This window comes from Protomyctophum bolini (genome assembly GCF_963924005.1).
Source record: "Protomyctophum bolini genome assembly, chromosome: 11".
Taxonomy (NCBI): domain Eukaryota; kingdom Metazoa; phylum Chordata; class Actinopteri; order Myctophiformes; family Myctophidae; genus Protomyctophum; species Protomyctophum bolini.
In genome coordinates this window covers 36,927,537-36,944,453 of record NC_137872.1, presented here as the reverse complement: position 1 = coordinate 36,944,453, position 16,917 = coordinate 36,927,537, and the positions used below count along the sequence as shown (strand labels likewise).

Sequence of the window (16,917 nt, the reverse complement as noted above, 5' to 3'; positions counted from 1 at the left end):
GCCAAAAATAGTTTGGATAATCATTTTGAGATAAATGTTCTCGTTGAAAAAGGTTTAGGCACATTGCACACTTTGCATTATCTGCGTGTTTGTTGTGTCTGCATCATCATCTGTATCGTGTGTGTGTGTGTATACACGTGTGCGCGCGCGTGCACGTGTGTGTGTGTGTATTTGGGGGGGCGTGTCGGCGGCGTGTGTGCTATCATCCATCATGCTACACGGTGTTCGTTAGTGGAGCCGCGCGGCAGCAGGACCAATTAGCGGCCTAGAGCGACTACATCCTTTACCGTCGGAGCAGAAACCTCTCATCTCCATGTTCTCTTTCCCCCCCCACGCCCTAATACTTCATCACTACTAAAAAGCATCAACGGTACAGCAGCTCACAACAACAGTTTCGGGGGCTTGTAGATCCGCTATTTTATTTTTGTGACGTTTTTTTATTTATTTCAATTCCTGAAGAGTATATATAACCGTCCTTTTTTTCCCCCTTTTTTGGGACACATGAGGTTTTTCCCGGAGACGACGACACATACTGTTTACATCCGTGTTTAAAGACGGCGTGTTCCGCCTTTCACATGAATCGTGTAAGCGTGAAATCCCCCAACGCAACGCCTGGGAAACCAGGTCAGCACGCTTCCTATACAGAAATAGACGCGCCGGTTTGTCTTAGAGAGTTTCCTTGCATATCGGGACCCCGTTTAAATACCTTTCGAAGGGTTTTATTTTCTTAATTTTTTTCCCCCCCTATCTATATTTGCTTTTGTTTCGTTTGTGTGTGTGTGTGTGTGTGTGTGTGTGTGTGTGTGTGTGTGTGTGTGTGTGTGTGTGTGTGTGTGTGTGTGTGTGTTAAGCTGCGCTCGGCGCGTATAGGCCTCACGCACACCTAAGACACACATAAAGACACACTCGTGTCCTGCATGTGTGTCATGGCCGCCTCAATGCATTTCCAATGGGAGTCACATGGTTTGAAGACACAACCTTGTTGCATGGACGGACGGACGGACAGACAGACACAGTATACACACAGCAAGGACACAAGTGTGTCTCAGGTGTGAGTTAGGCCATATAGCGCTCAGCAGAGTCTATCGGGGGGTTAATTGGTTTCTTGTTGTCCTGGTTTGAGGATCGTCAGAGTGCAGGCCAGGTGTTTCATCTTCTTCTTCTGAGGAATTGAAAATGGTGGACCCGATATTGTGTAAACGAGTGTAATGCTCTGTGGTGTCGTCCACATGTTAACCGAGTTTGTATTGAGTTGTGCTTGAAATTGTATCTATATTCTGCAGTTTTACAAACACAGCTGGACATGATGTTATTATCCAAAGTGCTTTGGACTCTGCATGGCCTCCTCCCTGAGCCAAGCTTGAGCCTATAACCGCATACAGTACCTGAAAATAATAATAAAAATACTTAATACATACTTCAATCAATCAATCAATCAATCAATTGAGGGTCAGTATTTTTGTACCACCTTAATCTTACAACATCCCTGTTTTGCCGGGAACATTCGTCCAGAAATAACCGATCTACAAGCTCTCAACGCGTCGGGGGATGGATGGGCTTTGCGGGAGCGTGTCTATATCTTCTATTTTGAGGCCAGCCAGTGCTTTTTAGTCACTGTGGGTTGAAATGTCAGCCGTATTACTGGTATACATAAACGATGAGTTCCGCCTCACCTGCCCCTCTCTATGTCTCAGTACAATTTAGGCATTTAGCAGACGCTCTTAATCCAGAGCGATTTACATTACGCAAGAACAAAGAAGCATGGGAATACATCACAATCTGTTCTACAATATCTCTCTCTCTCTCTCTCTCTCTCTGTGTGTGTCTGGGTGAGTGTGTGCATGGATCTGCACACACTCACTGTCGCAGCACGCGTGCAGCTGCACGCAAGTACATGTGTGCGCTGTGACAGTGAGTCAGTTGGCAGGTGTGTATCAGGTGTGTATCAGGTGTGTATTAGCAATAGACCAATTCTATAGATTGAAGACAGTTGTTGCACACGATTGATGGATTTTCTTTTTTCCCCTTTGTCATGCAGTGTCATCATTCTTTCCAAAGAAAGCCCGCAGCCCATTTATAATATAGATGTGACAGGACACTTTTCCTGATTTCACATAATATAAACAATGAACCTATACATTCAATATTGTTTTATTTGTTTTTTCCATCTGCAAGCAGATCCAGGACGGTTTAGGAATCTGAGAAAAAAAAAGAAACTGCAGAAGTAGAAGATCGACAAAGCCCAGAGACGCGGTGGATCATTTTGACGCCGTATAGTATATGATCATAAACGGCGTTAATTCACGGGAAAATCATAAGTTCAGAGATTAAAATACGCAAAACGCAATAAAACAACGACCTCATGCATCCACGGGATGTATACTGTACTATAGTTTATTTTGCTTTCGTTATAATAATAATTTCTTCTTCTGTTTTCTACATGAATTTATAACCACATTATAACCATGATGAAATGGGTTCATAAATGCTGTAATTTGTAAAAAACAAAAAAGGCAAATATATGACTCCTAACGTCGTTGAAGTGGGACTCATAAAATGTCCCTGGGACTCGTCTAAACTCTAAAAGACCATCCCTGCATCCCGGGACTCATTACATTGAAAACCTATTCACATCACTGCAAGCTATATAGGATAAACTAACAACCATATAGCATCCATATAACAGTACGATATCTGTACAATGAATACGTAAACATTATAGAATGATATGTCTACATAACATGCTATTTTAAAAAAAAACATATTTTAGCCTTTTGCGCGTGCGTGTGCCTGCAAGGTCACCGAGGCTGGTATATGAGAGAGTTTTAGAAGGGGCAGGGGCTGGCACTTTTGGACAAGAATAGCGAAAATGGCTGATCTACAAGCTCACAACGCGTCGCAGCGCGACGCGTTGTGAGCTTGTAGATCAGCCATTTTCTGGGCGCAGACCCATAGCACTCTTTAGCTAGTGGAGATGTGGCGTATACGACGTCAATCAGTTCAACGCAAAGTACACACGTGTTCAAGTTCAGGAGACTTCGAGGAGGGAGAAAGAAAAAATCAATTCTGCTGCCTTCCGGCATGGCTAAGGAAAGGAGTTGGCATTTGCATTTCTTTCACCATGTATAAGTTAAACGCTGCATCCGTGCAGGTCTGGAAAGGGCAGTTGTTTTACAGACAGGGTTATTTTAAGTTCAGCAGGTGGTCGAATTAAGCCCCCTTTGATGTCTATGTGTGTGCACACACACACACGTGCCCCGCTACACAACCTCAAATACAACACCCATATAGTGACGATAGACATATTGTGCAATGTGTGTTATACATGAGGATTAGGAGGTACTGCACTGTGTACTGTAAGTTTATTTTTAAATATATTTTTTATCTCACGATTTTGTAACCCATTTTTCACCCCTGTGTCAATTATCTAATGTGATCCTGGGCTCTACACACCCTCCACCAACCTAGTCCCCATATATGGAGGGACAAGGGGAGAGCAACGGACTTGAACTAATGCTTCCTTCATGCCTGACTGTCCAAGTTGCTCCTTTACACCTGACAGGGGGGAGTTTCCCTGGTTGGACGTAGCGCGTGGAAGGAACACGTTATCCCAACCAGTTCCTATACTGTCTATACTGTACGTTTAGGTGGCCATAATTATAATGACAACATGTTGGGAAGCTTATATATAAGGTTGCCAACCGTCCCGTAAAATACGGGTTTGTATCGTATTTGACAACTAAAAGACCTGTCCCGTAATGAACCGATACGGGACGCACTTAATCCCGTATTTTGGGGTCGTGGAAGAATGACAGCGCGTTATGGTGATTCTCAGTCGCTCACATGCGGACACTCACACATACACACACAAGCAGAAGGGGCAGCCATCTGAGCTATGGGAACAGGAGGAATACATGGAACCTGCTGTCTAGAGAGGCGCTAGGCACAGCTCATTGGTCAGTACTCTTCATAGGCATGCAGCAGAGCCAATCACTATGCAGTGTCGTATCTTAGCAACTATTTCACCAGGCTCCCGGTCCAAAACATTGAAAAAACTAATGGATGCTGTTCACAGCCAAACATCTTATCTACCTCAGAGTCAGAAAGTTCTAGTAGTGAGATATAACTAAAAAAGAAGAAAAACTAAGTGCAGAGCTGAGTGGGAAAAAGATTCGGTGGATTTTTATGAAACAAAAGCTTTGCAGTTTGAAAGTGGATATTCAACCTTTCCCTACAGCTGCAATGTTGGTGAGTTTAATGTCGTTTAATACAAGCAGATGCAAATTGGATGAATGGGGAGTCAATGGATGGTTTATGGCAAGTCACTTCATATCATTAGGCTATAATAAATCTAGAGTTGCAAATTGCAAAGGACTGTGCTGTCATCATGTGCCAGTTAGCCCTGACAGGGACACATATAGGCTACTGTAGTTCCTTGTTCATCAAGCAACTCTAGAGCAGTGGTTCCCAAACTTTTTCATGTCAAGGACCCCCGCTGTAAGCACTGGACCAGGGCTAAAGGACCCTCAAATTGACACTAATGAGCCTGCGGACCCCCAATTGAAAACCTAATGCCATGGACCCCCATAAGAGAAGATAAGGCTCTAGCAGTGATTCTCAACCCGTTTAATTTCAAGGACCCCCAGTTTGTCATGCATTAGTCCACGGACCCCCATTTAATGGCATTTCTAGTTTTCTACCTCTGGAACCCCCAATTTATATTGTAAAATCTATGTTAATTTAACTCTGAGAGTATACAAATGGAACCAAATGGACCTGCACTCTCAGAGTTACAGACCCATAAGGATCCATTTGGTTCCAAAGTATCATTTAGCTGGAGACCCCTTGGAACTCACTCAAGGACCCCTGGGGGTCCCCGGACCCCATTTTGGGAACCACTGGCTTAGTAACTGTAAATGTGAATTTAAACCAGGTACTGAGAAGCCTGTATGCTTTGTAAAATGGTCTGAAATAAGGTCAAGTTTATGATTTGAACATTTGCCATTTAAGGCTTAATATTTTGTATGCTGTTTGTTAAACCTATAAAACCTTATGGCATGAACTATATGTTGGAAGGGTTAGGGTAGAGCAAAGTTTTAGGTCAGTGCAGACTGCAGATTCATTCAAGTCATGTATACTTTCCAAATCATACCTTTACTAACTTTTAGATTTCGTTTTTTGTCAATTTCATACTGCTAAATGGTCAATGTAATTACTAATTAAGTACCCCAACACTGATACACTGTTATATATTTTTTTTAAACCATTAAAATCAACTAAATCATATTATAATGCAAGTAGATGTAATGACTAATATTTATTCATAATAAAAATAATGCATACTATATACTGTAGCACTTTTACACTCTCAAACAGCTCATATAGGCCTACATGTCAATACAGGTCAGGTAGTATTTGATATTAATTATATTATATTATATTACAATTACAATATTACAACTAGAAATATTGTTCCTGAAAAAACAATGTGGGGTCGCTGGAAGCCAAAAGATTGTACTGTGTTGTTTAATTTAATGTAATTGATTAACGTAATTTAGACCTGAAATTGGGGGGGGGGGGGTTTGACCGGAAATTACCCAATTTTTCTATAACATTTTCAAATAAGGGACACCAATTTTTAATAAGGGACACCAAAAAATTTCGGCGCGCGGCTTCGCCGCGCGCCTTACGCAGCGGACACGCGGCTTCGCCGTGTGCCCGAGAAATGTCCCTTATTTGAAAATCTAATAGTTGGCAACCCTACTTATATAGTTCATTGAGTTTGCATTTTTGCATCGTTCACTGACCACGCTGTGCAGGTATACACTGTGCTGCTGTGAGTGACCCGCCGGCTTCTTCTCACACCTCCACCGCGGCCAAACACAACTCCTCTTCAGGCATTATACAACCCATTTAGACCTTAGAGGACGATTCTACAAAATCATGACGGTTTTCAGGGAAAATCATGTTTCTATTGTCAGTATGCGTGCTCAACCTTTTTCATGCCCAAGGACCCCCAAAAGTACAGGTATATAATTGGCCACAGACCTCCATCTGAAAATATGTTTTTTCCTCCAGGGACCTCCCATGAAGCAAAAGATTTGAGTTAAAAAAAAAAAAATCGCTCTGAAAGAAATATTTTCGCGATTTTTTTAAAAAAAATCTACAAAAGACCTACAGTATACAAGCCCTTAAGCGCGGCACGCTGTGTCGTGCTACGAGCTTGTAGATCTGCTATTTTGTTTCAATAGGTATAGTATAACAAAACGCTTAGAACACCAACAGCTGGGGCTCCCGTTCAGAATGGCTTATAATACAGAGCACTGCTTCCCTTTGCAGCCTCTTCTGGACCGGCTGGGCCCGCTGGAAAACAACAATGCCATTAGATATATAGGGCTGCCGTGTATGTGTGTATGCGGCGCGTTTACTGTGTGTTTTAATGATCAAACAATTGATTGTGCTGGAACTAACGTAGTTATAGGGGCTGTCACGATTACACAGTTAAGTTGCGGATTAATTGTCGCACAAATAATTTGCCATTGACGATTTAATTGTGCTTTTTGCGTTGAACATTGGAGTGTTATACAATTTGTATTTCTGTTTGCCTTTTATGCTCCGTAATCTGAGAGCAGATATGACACATTTTGGCTAATATTCTTTTTTTTTTATAATGTTTTCTTTCTCAAAAATGTACAAAATAGCGAAAATAGTTGATCTACAGTAAAGCTTACAACACGTCATGTTGTAAGCTTAGTAGATCTGCTATTTCTTCCTTTTTCAACATGGAAACGATTGCTATATAGGCTATACTTCCCTGTAGTTCCTACCAGGATATCTGTATCACAATGAAAACTCTTTTGTTCAAGCTTTGAAGAATTTGAATCTTGAAAATAACCGTTTTGGAGATAAGGAGACAATATTATATACTGGCATCAAAGTGACAACGTTTCGGCCATGACTGGCCTTCACCTGATGAAGAACCTCATGGCCGAAGCGTTGTCACTTTATGCCAGCGTTTAAATGAATAAAACACTGTGCGGCGCAGAGCTGTTGTGTGGACGTACTTCCCTTTTGAACTCAGTAGCCTCTGCATGTCAAACTGGGGGTCCTTTTCAAATGGGGTCTTGCCCTGAAAATAATATTTTCAGGGACAGACCTCGACCTCGCGCGTGCCGACTCGGCCCCCAGCCTGCTGGTACCCTATAGTCAAAAACATGGCCCTTGAGGAAAATGAATTGGGGAACCCTGCTTTTACATGAAGAGCAGGTTGAGAGCGAACACACTCTCGCAGAGACCCACCATGAAGTTGGCGGAGGTGTCGAGGAAAAAGTCCTCTTTTGAACGGAAAGAAAACGCCCAGAACGCACACAGGCCATCTGTCTTCACCAGTGGGGGGGGGGGGACGGACGGACACAAAGATTACAGCCCAACCAATGCCACAAGGGTCCCGGCTTTTGGAGTGTCCTGACCTAGAGCAGCGATTACTTCGGTTTTTCTGAAAGAAAATGTAAAAGTGTACAATTCACCCCTTTGTCAAGCTCTCCGCGTGGCTTCCGTTTCGTAGTTGGCCAGAGATCCTTTCTCTCCATCCACTATATACCATTGAAATAGCATGTTTTTCAGTTGCTTCGTATTGATATTCTGCATGTGCACTCAGTTGTTATTTTAAACTTGGTGTCAGTTAAAAAAGGAACAGCGCAGGTGAAGCATGGTGACTGGGAATATCATATTTGTTTTTAGTTTTTTTTTTTTTTCTTTTCAAAGAATTATGTTTTTAGCAAATTCAACATAAACAAGGCGAAACCAGGGCGGAACAGGCATGCAGAACGAGCCTGCTGGTTAGTCAGTCAGGGACCAATCAGAAGGAACAAGGCAGAAAGAGCCTGCTGGTTAGTCAGTCAGGGACCAATCAGAAGGAACAAGGCAGAAAGAGCCTGCTGGTTAGTCAGTCAGGGACCAATCAGAAGGAACAAGGCAGAAAGAGCCTGCTGGTTAGTCAGTCAGGGACCAATCAGAAGGAACAAGGCAGAAAGAGCCTGCTGGTTAGTCAGTCAGGGACCAATCAGAAGGAACAAGGCAGAAAGAGCCTGCTGGTTAGTCAGTCAGGGACCAATCAGAAGGAACAAGGCAGAAAGAGCCTGCTGGTTAGTCAGTCAGGGACCAATCAGAAGGAACAAGGCAGAAAGAGCCTGCTGGTTATAGTCAGTCAGGGACCAATCAGAAGGAACAAGGCAGAAAGAGCCTGCTGGTTATAGTCAGTCAGGGACCAATCAGAAGGAACAAGGCAGAAAGAGCCTGCTGGTTATAGTCAGTCAGGGACCAATCAGAAGGAACAAGGCAGAAAGAGCCTGCTGGTTAGTCAGTCAGGGACCAATCAGAAGGAACAAGGCAGAAAGAGCCTGCTGGTTAGTCAGTCAGGGACCAATCAGAAGGCGATTTCAGTGTTTCAGTTTCCCTGACACTAAATAAAACGGAGCAACGTGTCCAGCAGGCAGATGTGAGGTTTGGCGAGGACACTAACAGTGCATGGACATGAATTAAGGAACTATAAGTACATTTTTACAAGTACTGTACTTAAGTACAATTATTTTGAGGCATTTGCATATACACAAAGAATAGCAAAAGGCTCGCAACTCACTTTTGCAATGCTCCAAGTATTTATTCACAGTGCACAGTCAGTCAGGCAGGACATATTATACGACAACTCTTTGCTTTTCTTCATGATATCTGTTTGTTTAACAGTCTGGCTCGGCACCAAGACCGGAGGACGTGCGCTATAGCTGTTCTGTTTCATTCTGCATTTTGTAAACGCAACATAAATCACCCACTTCAGCCCATAACCCATTCTGAACGGGAACCCATTTTGGTGTTGGCATCATGTTATGCTTTAGCTATTGAAAAATAGCAGATCTACAAGCTCATATCGCGCCACCGAGTGGCGCGATATGAGCTTGTAGGTCTGCTATTTTTTTTTAAATCGAAGAACGACTGACATTTTTTAGAATCTGATCTCAGGTCAGAATGGGTTGATCAGACCAGTGTGTGTCCAGTGGAAACCTCGTATGAATCTGATCTCAGGTCAGAATGGGATAATATAGTGACATTTTGATGTCAATATACTATTGTGCACTTCTCACTCAAGTACTTTTTGGATTCCAGACTTTTATACTTACTTTTATACTTACTTAACGTAAAGTATTTCTATATTGTGTGTATATATATATATATAGGCCTGCAGAGGGGAGCTGTATATGTAGCTGATTTTGCCCAGGTGATGGTCGTTAATTGATGCTCATTAATACATCAAGGAAGGCAATTATGTTTTGGTCATTCGTCTGGAAAATAATTGTGTTGATATTACAGTATACAGTTTTCTAGTACAGTATACAGTTTTCTAGTACAGTGTACATGCAGGGCTGTCGGTGACGGAGGCAGATTGTTGCTGAGAGGCCCCTTTTTGTCCCGTCAGTCTTATCTGTTACAACCAGACCACTCACACACTATTGTGTTTCACTATTATACCCCCCCCCCCCCTCCCTCCTCCCCCCTCCCCATGGGCCATATATATGCTGCCTCGGCCTCCATGTTCCATTACACACACACACGCGCACACGCGAGCGCACGTACGTAGGCACGCACGCACGCACACACACGCACTGTTCCGTGCTTTGTAGGATCTTGGTGATGATGAGATGTATCTGTTACACACATAAGGAATCTAGCATTGTGTTCCTATAACATTATCGGCAATGATGAATGTCTGTTAGTGTGTGTGTGCGTGTGTGTGTGTGTGTGTGTGTGTGTGTGTGTGTGTGTGTGTGTGTGTGTGTGTGTGTGTGTGTGTGTGTGTGTGTGTGTGTGTGTGTGTGTGTGTGTGTGTGTGTGCGTGTGCGTGTGCGTGTGCTTGTGCGTGTGCGTGTGTAGTGTGCGTTGTGTTGCGCGTGTGCTCCCAGGGGTGGTGGAATGTGTTGCCCCCTTGGCATGATGCTCCGACATGGGCATGTAAATGCGTGTGTGTGGGTGTGGGTGTGTCCCAGTGAGGTAGGTCTCTCTGCTGGAGAGACCGGATCCAGGTGGAGAGACATCATCAGAGAGAGAGAGAGAGAGGTGGAGAGAGCGGGGGATGGGCGCAGGAGGAGAGGTGAATTTATCAAGGAACGGACAGATGGAGAGAGAGAGAGAGAGAGAGAGAGAGAGAGAGAGAGAGAGAGAGAGAGAGAGAGAGAGAGAGAGAGGGGGCAGAATCCTCTTATCTCCACATTCTAACGTTGTGTGTGTTTATTTGGTAAATGATGCTACACAGCGTCACACAGAGCATAACGTACAGCTAAATGATGGAGAGTCGGTAACCATAAGTGGACCCTCATATTATAGAGCTTTACCTCTTGAGGGTGTAAAATCAAACCAAATGGACCCGCGAGGGTTCACGGTAACAGTTCTTTAGGAATGTGAATGGTGAACGCTAACAGTTCTTTAGGAATGTGCATGGTGAACGGTAACAGTTCTTTAGGAATGTGCATGGTGAACGGTAACAGTTATTTATGAATGTGAATGGTGAACGCTAACAGTTCTTTGTGAATGTGAACGGTAACAGTTCTTTAGGAATGTGAATGGTGAACGGTAACAGTTCTTCAGGAATGTGAATGGTGAACGCTAACAGTTCTTTATGAATGTGAATGGTGAACGCTAACAGTTCTTTGTAAATGTGAACGGTAACAGTTCTTTAGGAATGTGAATGGTGAACGCTAACAGTTCTTTAGGAATGTGAATGGTGAACGCTAACAGTTCTTTAGGAATGTGAATGGTGAACGCTAACAGTTCTTTGTAAATGTGAACGGTAACAGTTCTTTAGGAATGTGAATGTGAACGCTAACAGTTCTTTAGGAATGTGAATGGTGAACGGTATAACAGTTCTTTGGACATACGAGGTTTCCTCCCGACAGAGCAGATATATTTAGGACGCTGAGGTGAGGCGAAGCGTATCTCAGGAGGAGGACGAGATGCACTGTCATTGTGTTGCAGCTCAGGAAGAGCTGTGTGTGTATGCGTGCGTGCGTGCGTGCGTGCGTGCGTGCGTGCGTGCGCGTGTGCGTTTAGAGTTATCATTCGATATAAGTCTGCTTATGACATGGTGCAACAGCACAAACGCATCATAACAGTTTCACACACACACACACACACACAGACAGACACACACACACACACACACACACACACACACACACACACACACACACACACACACACACACACACACACACACACAATTTAGGGTGCATTGGGTACTGCATATAACTGGGTGGGGCTTTGTTCCCGTTGGGCGACATGCAGCCTCGTTTCTCACATTCTGCATTGCTTGTGAGGACGTTTGGCACACACACACACACACACACACACACACACGCACACGCACGCACGCACACACACGGTGCTAGCGGCATGGGAGAGGCGCATGTGAACCCTGCACACCATGCAATGCCAAATCCCAAAGAAGCATTCGTATAATTAACCTCAAATTCAGAGACTATATTTTTCTCCAACTCTCTATACGCCCAACGTTTTGGTCAGATGAATCGGTGAGCTTGCACTGCTATTTTATTTTTTATTTATTATTGTCGTTTTTTTTAACCCATTCTTGGACGGGAACCCGTTTTGGTGTTTTAAACTATAAGCATTATTTTCCTATTGAAAAATAGCAGATCTACAAGCTCGTAGCGCGCCATCACCGAGTGGCGCGCTTATACGAGCTTTTATAGGTCTGCTATTTTCGTGGCACAAATCCTTGAATATATTCTTTCAGAAGACTTTTTATTTATTTCGACGTCAGGCCTATAAATATGGCTTAAGTGCAGCTTATTTGCTTTTATAGGTTTTCCTGAAATGACCTGGCACTCTATTCTGTGTGTGTGTGTGTGTGGGCTTGTCAGGTGTGCACACAGCGTATATTTAGGCCACCAACGCGTAGAAATAGGGACGAGGTGAGAAGCGTTATTTGCATTCGGTCAGCAACAAAAAGCGGCATATTCAGACTTCGAGACCTATAGGGACTTGAGGTAGCAGCTTATTATACCCACACACTGTGTAGGCTACAGAATCCCCACTAGACCACCGTACTCAGCGTACTGTACCATGAAACAGTGATGGAAGAAGTACTCACTATCAATACCCTGTTGTAAAGAAATAGTCTGTTATACAAGTTCGGTGTTCAATATTTACTTGAGTAAAAGTATATACTCATATATATATATATATATATATATATATATATGTAGAAGTTTTGAAAAGGTATGAAAAATCACGTGAAAATAGCAGATCTACAAATTCACAACAAGTCCCTTTGCGGCTTCTAAATTCTTGAAAAAAACTAAAAAAAACACAAAAGGTTATAGAATGGCCTGGGCCGTGTGGCTCAGCGGTCCAGGCAACCTTTGGCTGGCAATCCAGGTCTGGCAGTGTGTGCCGCGGGTTCGACTCCCGATCCCGACGGCCTTTGCTGCATGTCTCCCCCCCCCCCCCCCCCCTCCCCCTCCCTCCATCTCTCTCCGCATAAAAAAATATAAAATAAAGGCGAAAGCCGCAAAAATGAAAAGAAAAAAAGATTAGAATAATGTAGATTTGTGGTTTCCGCCCGACAGCAGCGATATGACCTAATTGTTATACCTGGCATGGGTGTGACTGTATACAGTATATAGGACTACACTACCCACAATCCCCTGGGTGATTCCTGGCTCTGTGCTGTAACAGTCCAGATGGACCTGGGTGTCTCAACCGCATGCTGCAACATAACACTTCTATTGGCTGATCCAATGTTTCTATTTTTAGCTCGGAGACGGGGCCGTGGTATAAAGGCAACTGCCAGTGAGGATAATATTATATTTTATTCACACTTTTTTCCTCCTCCCCTATATATATATACACACACACACTGCCAGGGAAGAGTTATTGCGACGAATATTGCTTTTTCGAGCGAGCCAAGACAGTAAACAACATTGTGTTGGGAAAATAATGAGTTCATTTTATGTCGAGGCTATATATAAAGAACAACAAACGTTTTCAAACCATCGTGGTTGTAATTTTTTGCCAGGAAAATGGTCGTGGACGTTGGGTTTGTTGAGGACGATGTCTTCATTGTGGCGAAAGACGGGAAATAGCCGATCAACAACGTGTCGTGTGTGTGTGTGTGTGTGTGTGTGTGTGTGTGTGTGTGTGTGTGTGTGTGTGTGTGTGTGTGTGTGTGTGTGTGTGAGTGTGTGTGAGTGTGTGAGTGCGCGTGCGTGTCGGTGCTAGCTAGCGTAGCGTGGCCTTCCCAGCATGCATCCTGTCGTTCAGTCAGTATTTGTGGTGAAGTGGAGCACGGCGTATATGAACAGAGCGGCCATCTGCTCTGCTGCAGCCCAACCTGCAGGGCCTGCAGGCTATAGAAGGCTCACTGCTGCATCCCAACCTGCAGCTCTGCTGCAGCCCAACCTGCATAGCCTGGCTGGAAGGCAGTCAATTATCTAATGTAATCCTGGGCGCTACACTTCCTCTGCCAGCCTGGGGGGGGGGGGGGGGGGGCAGCGGACTGACCTCATGCTTCCTTCTATGCATGAGGAGTCCAAGCTGCTTCTTTTCACCTGACAGAGGGGGAGTTTTCCCCGGCCGGTCGTATAGCGTGTGGAAGGAACAGGTCATTCCGACCAGTTCCTTTCCCCTCCATCAGGCGCGAAGTTTCAGAGATTTAGCTAGATGTTGGTACTCAGCAGATATAACCTCCCTGGGGTGAGAGGTATATGTTGGCAGTAAACGAATGAATAAGTATAGAATCCATCTCCTCTCCTCTGATGCATGGCAGGGGGGTTTTGTGGTTGAGTTCACTTCATACATCATATAAACTACATGTATACTATATTTACAGAGAGAGAGTGAGAGAGAGAGACGTCATTGGCTCTCCTGAAGACCCCGGCAAGCAGCAACATGTCAGCGTCACTCACACCGTCACAATAATAAAAAAAAACATAATTATGATGTGGCTGTTTTTTATATACTTTGTCTGGCACGTATACGGTTATACAAGGATGGATGATGAGTCGACAGCGGAGTCTGGTCCTCGTCCAAGTGACAGGGAGCAGAGAAGTGTGTCTCTGTGCGTGCGTGCGTGCGTGTGTGCGTGCCTGCGTGCGTGCCTGCGTGCGTGCCTGCGTGCGTGCCTGCGTGCGTGCGTGCGTGTGTGCGTGCCTGCGTGCGTGCGTGCGTGTGTGCGTGCCTGCGTGCGTGCCTGCGTGCGTGCCTGCGTGCGTGCCTGCGTGCGTGCCTGCGTGCGTGCGTGCGTGTACAGTGCCTGTATATGCACAGAGATAACAGTGGCTCACATGCTGTATATTTACATGTAATAATGGTGAAGGTGAACCATCAGTCATTGATCTGACCTCCCTGCATGGAATCCCTTCAAGGACCCCTGGGTTTTCCCTTCAAGGACCCCTGTTTTTTTCCCCTTCAAGGACCCCTGGGCTTTTTCCCTTCAAGGACCCTTGCGGGTTTCCCTTCAAGGACCCCTGGTTTTAGATCCCCATGGACCCCATGTTGAGAAGCTACAGCTTTATAGGCTGAAGCTAACCGTCTCTAAAATGCTATACATTTCAACTGCAGTGCTTTTCAACCCTTTTCATGTCACAAGGCCCATTGTTTATTTGGCCATTTGAGCCACGGACCACCACCGTCTCACGAGATTTCGCCTCTCAGAACCCGAGACGAAATAATATACGTCGGTTAATAATTGTGTCCACAATTCCATGCTGTATTGGAAACGTTGATCAAAATAACAATCATTTTTACATTCTCTATAATTGTGTGTATAGACTTCTTGTATTACAAGAAGTCTATACGCAACATCTGCATTTCTTAATTTACCTCTTGAGAGCAGAAAATTATATACCAAATTGGTTTCAATTTCACGCTCTCAAGAGTCAAAGATCTATAATTATTTCCGGGGGAAAAGGAGGAGGCTGTTTAGCTAAATGTCTACATAATAGTGAATGTCAGTATGGTTGCTGATATTGATGATGTATGGAAATCGTTGCATGGTTTTGTCATGGTGGTGCTTAATGACCAATGGTATACTGTATAGTCAAAAGTATATAGGACACTGTCTCTTGTACTCTTCTGCTGGTTCAAATTGGGAGAATGAATGAAAGAACGTTCAACTCCAGAGTTTCTTGCTGTTGCTTACGTTTTCTCCGTCAACTTTTAAGCTACATGGCTTAAGAGTACATAGCCTCGTTTCTCACCCTTTACTCAACTCCAAGGAGAAAAGCCTATAGTCACGACTATAGCCTCTTTATATGCTCTTCTGCTGGTTCAAATTGGGAGAATGAATGAAAGAGAACGTTCAACTCCAGAGTTTGTTGCTGTTGCTTACGTTTTCTCCGTCAACTTCTAAGCTACATGGCTTAAGAGTGTATATAGCCTCGTTTCCCAGAGGAGAAGAGCCTATAGTCACGACTATAGCGTCGTTCCCATCCTTGCGCATCTGCGAGGAGAAGAGCCTGCTCGCGACCTTGAGGGGCTTCCGGCGTGTGAATTCAAATTCGAGCAGATATGTTTAGACAATCAGCAGGTAGGTCTTTGCCAGCGACTATATGGGCGGGACGGAGAATGTAAATATAGGTTTTGAAAGCGTCAACGTCATTTCCTTGCGCTGAGACAGTCAACCGGCTATAGCCCATGCAGCGTGGCTCGAGAGCAGTGGTGGAGAAAGTATACTCAATTGTTTTACTTAAGTAAAAGTACCATTACTGCAGATCTACAAGCTTGTATAGATCGGCTATTTTCAAATGGACGAAATGTATAGAGTTGAAGTGGTTATAATGTGTTGTTTTCTAATCGAAATTAAAATCTCCAAAGTAACTAGTAACTACAGTTTTCAAATAATTGTAGTGGAGCAAAAGTACAACATTTTGGCTCTGGAAATCTGGTACTGGAAATTGGAAATATACTCAAGTAAAGTATAAACACCTCAAAATTGCACCTAAGTACAGTACTTGAGTAAAAGTACTCAGTTACTTTCCACCACCGCTCGAGAGAAACTACAGAACATCACTTCCTGCTTCACATCGCATCCTACATGTGTACTGATACACGTGTGAATTGTAACATGCGTACAGTGTGTTCTCGCTGTGTTTGATGCTGAATGTGTATAATCGATAAATGTGTGTGTGTGTATTGATAACTAATGTGTGTGTATTGATAACTAATGTGTGTGTGTCTGTGTTTGTTGTTTGTTCCAGGCTAAGGACAGTGATGATGATGAGGAGGTGGTGCAGGTCGACAGGGATCATTTTATGGATGAGTTCTTTGAACAGGTAAAACACGCACGCACGCACGCACGCACAATGGACGGAGCAACTGGCGGCATGTGGCTCACAGCGGCTGCTTGCGGTAAACCAAAGGTTGCCAGTTGGATCCCCTTGCAGTACGTCCTCCTCGTGTCGAAGTGTCCTCGAGCAAAGACGGCTCCCGACGAGCAGCTTGGTGCCTTGCATGGTTTCCTCTGCCGTCTGCAGCGTCTCAATGGGTGGATGTAATCCACACCGTAAAGCGCTATATTTAAACATATTTAAACATATTTAAGCACGCACACACATTTAAACATCTTTATTTGCATTCACATTGCACGAGAAATTCTTGAACACAAACAATAGTGTGGATGCGCAAACTTGGAAAACATGTACAACAACAACAAGTGCTTCAGGATACAGATCAACGGGTATACAGAAAGCATGTACATTTCAGGAGCAAATATTTGAGTTAAAACGTAAACGTAAAAACGAACGTTTAGTTAAGATGTGCGCCACATTTTTCGCGACGTTTCAAAAAATAGCCGCGCTACGAGCTTGTAGATCTGCTCTTTTTCAACAGATATAAAGTATATAGCATATA

At 43.9% G+C, this 16,917-nt stretch overlaps 1 protein-coding gene across 1 annotated transcript in view; it reads left to right on the top strand.

Annotated features, from left to right (window-relative positions):
- Positions 1–16,917, top strand: part of stx1b (syntaxin 1B) — a gene marked incomplete at its 3' end in the record, with an annotated part of 98,459 nt that overhangs the window by 47,982 nt on the left and 33,560 nt on the right. The window contains exon 2 of the mRNA XM_080776551.1: positions 16,266–16,340. Coding sequence (XP_080632677.1) covers positions 16,266–16,340 — 75 coding nt within the window. The remainder of the gene's footprint in view (positions 1–16,265; positions 16,341–16,917) is intronic.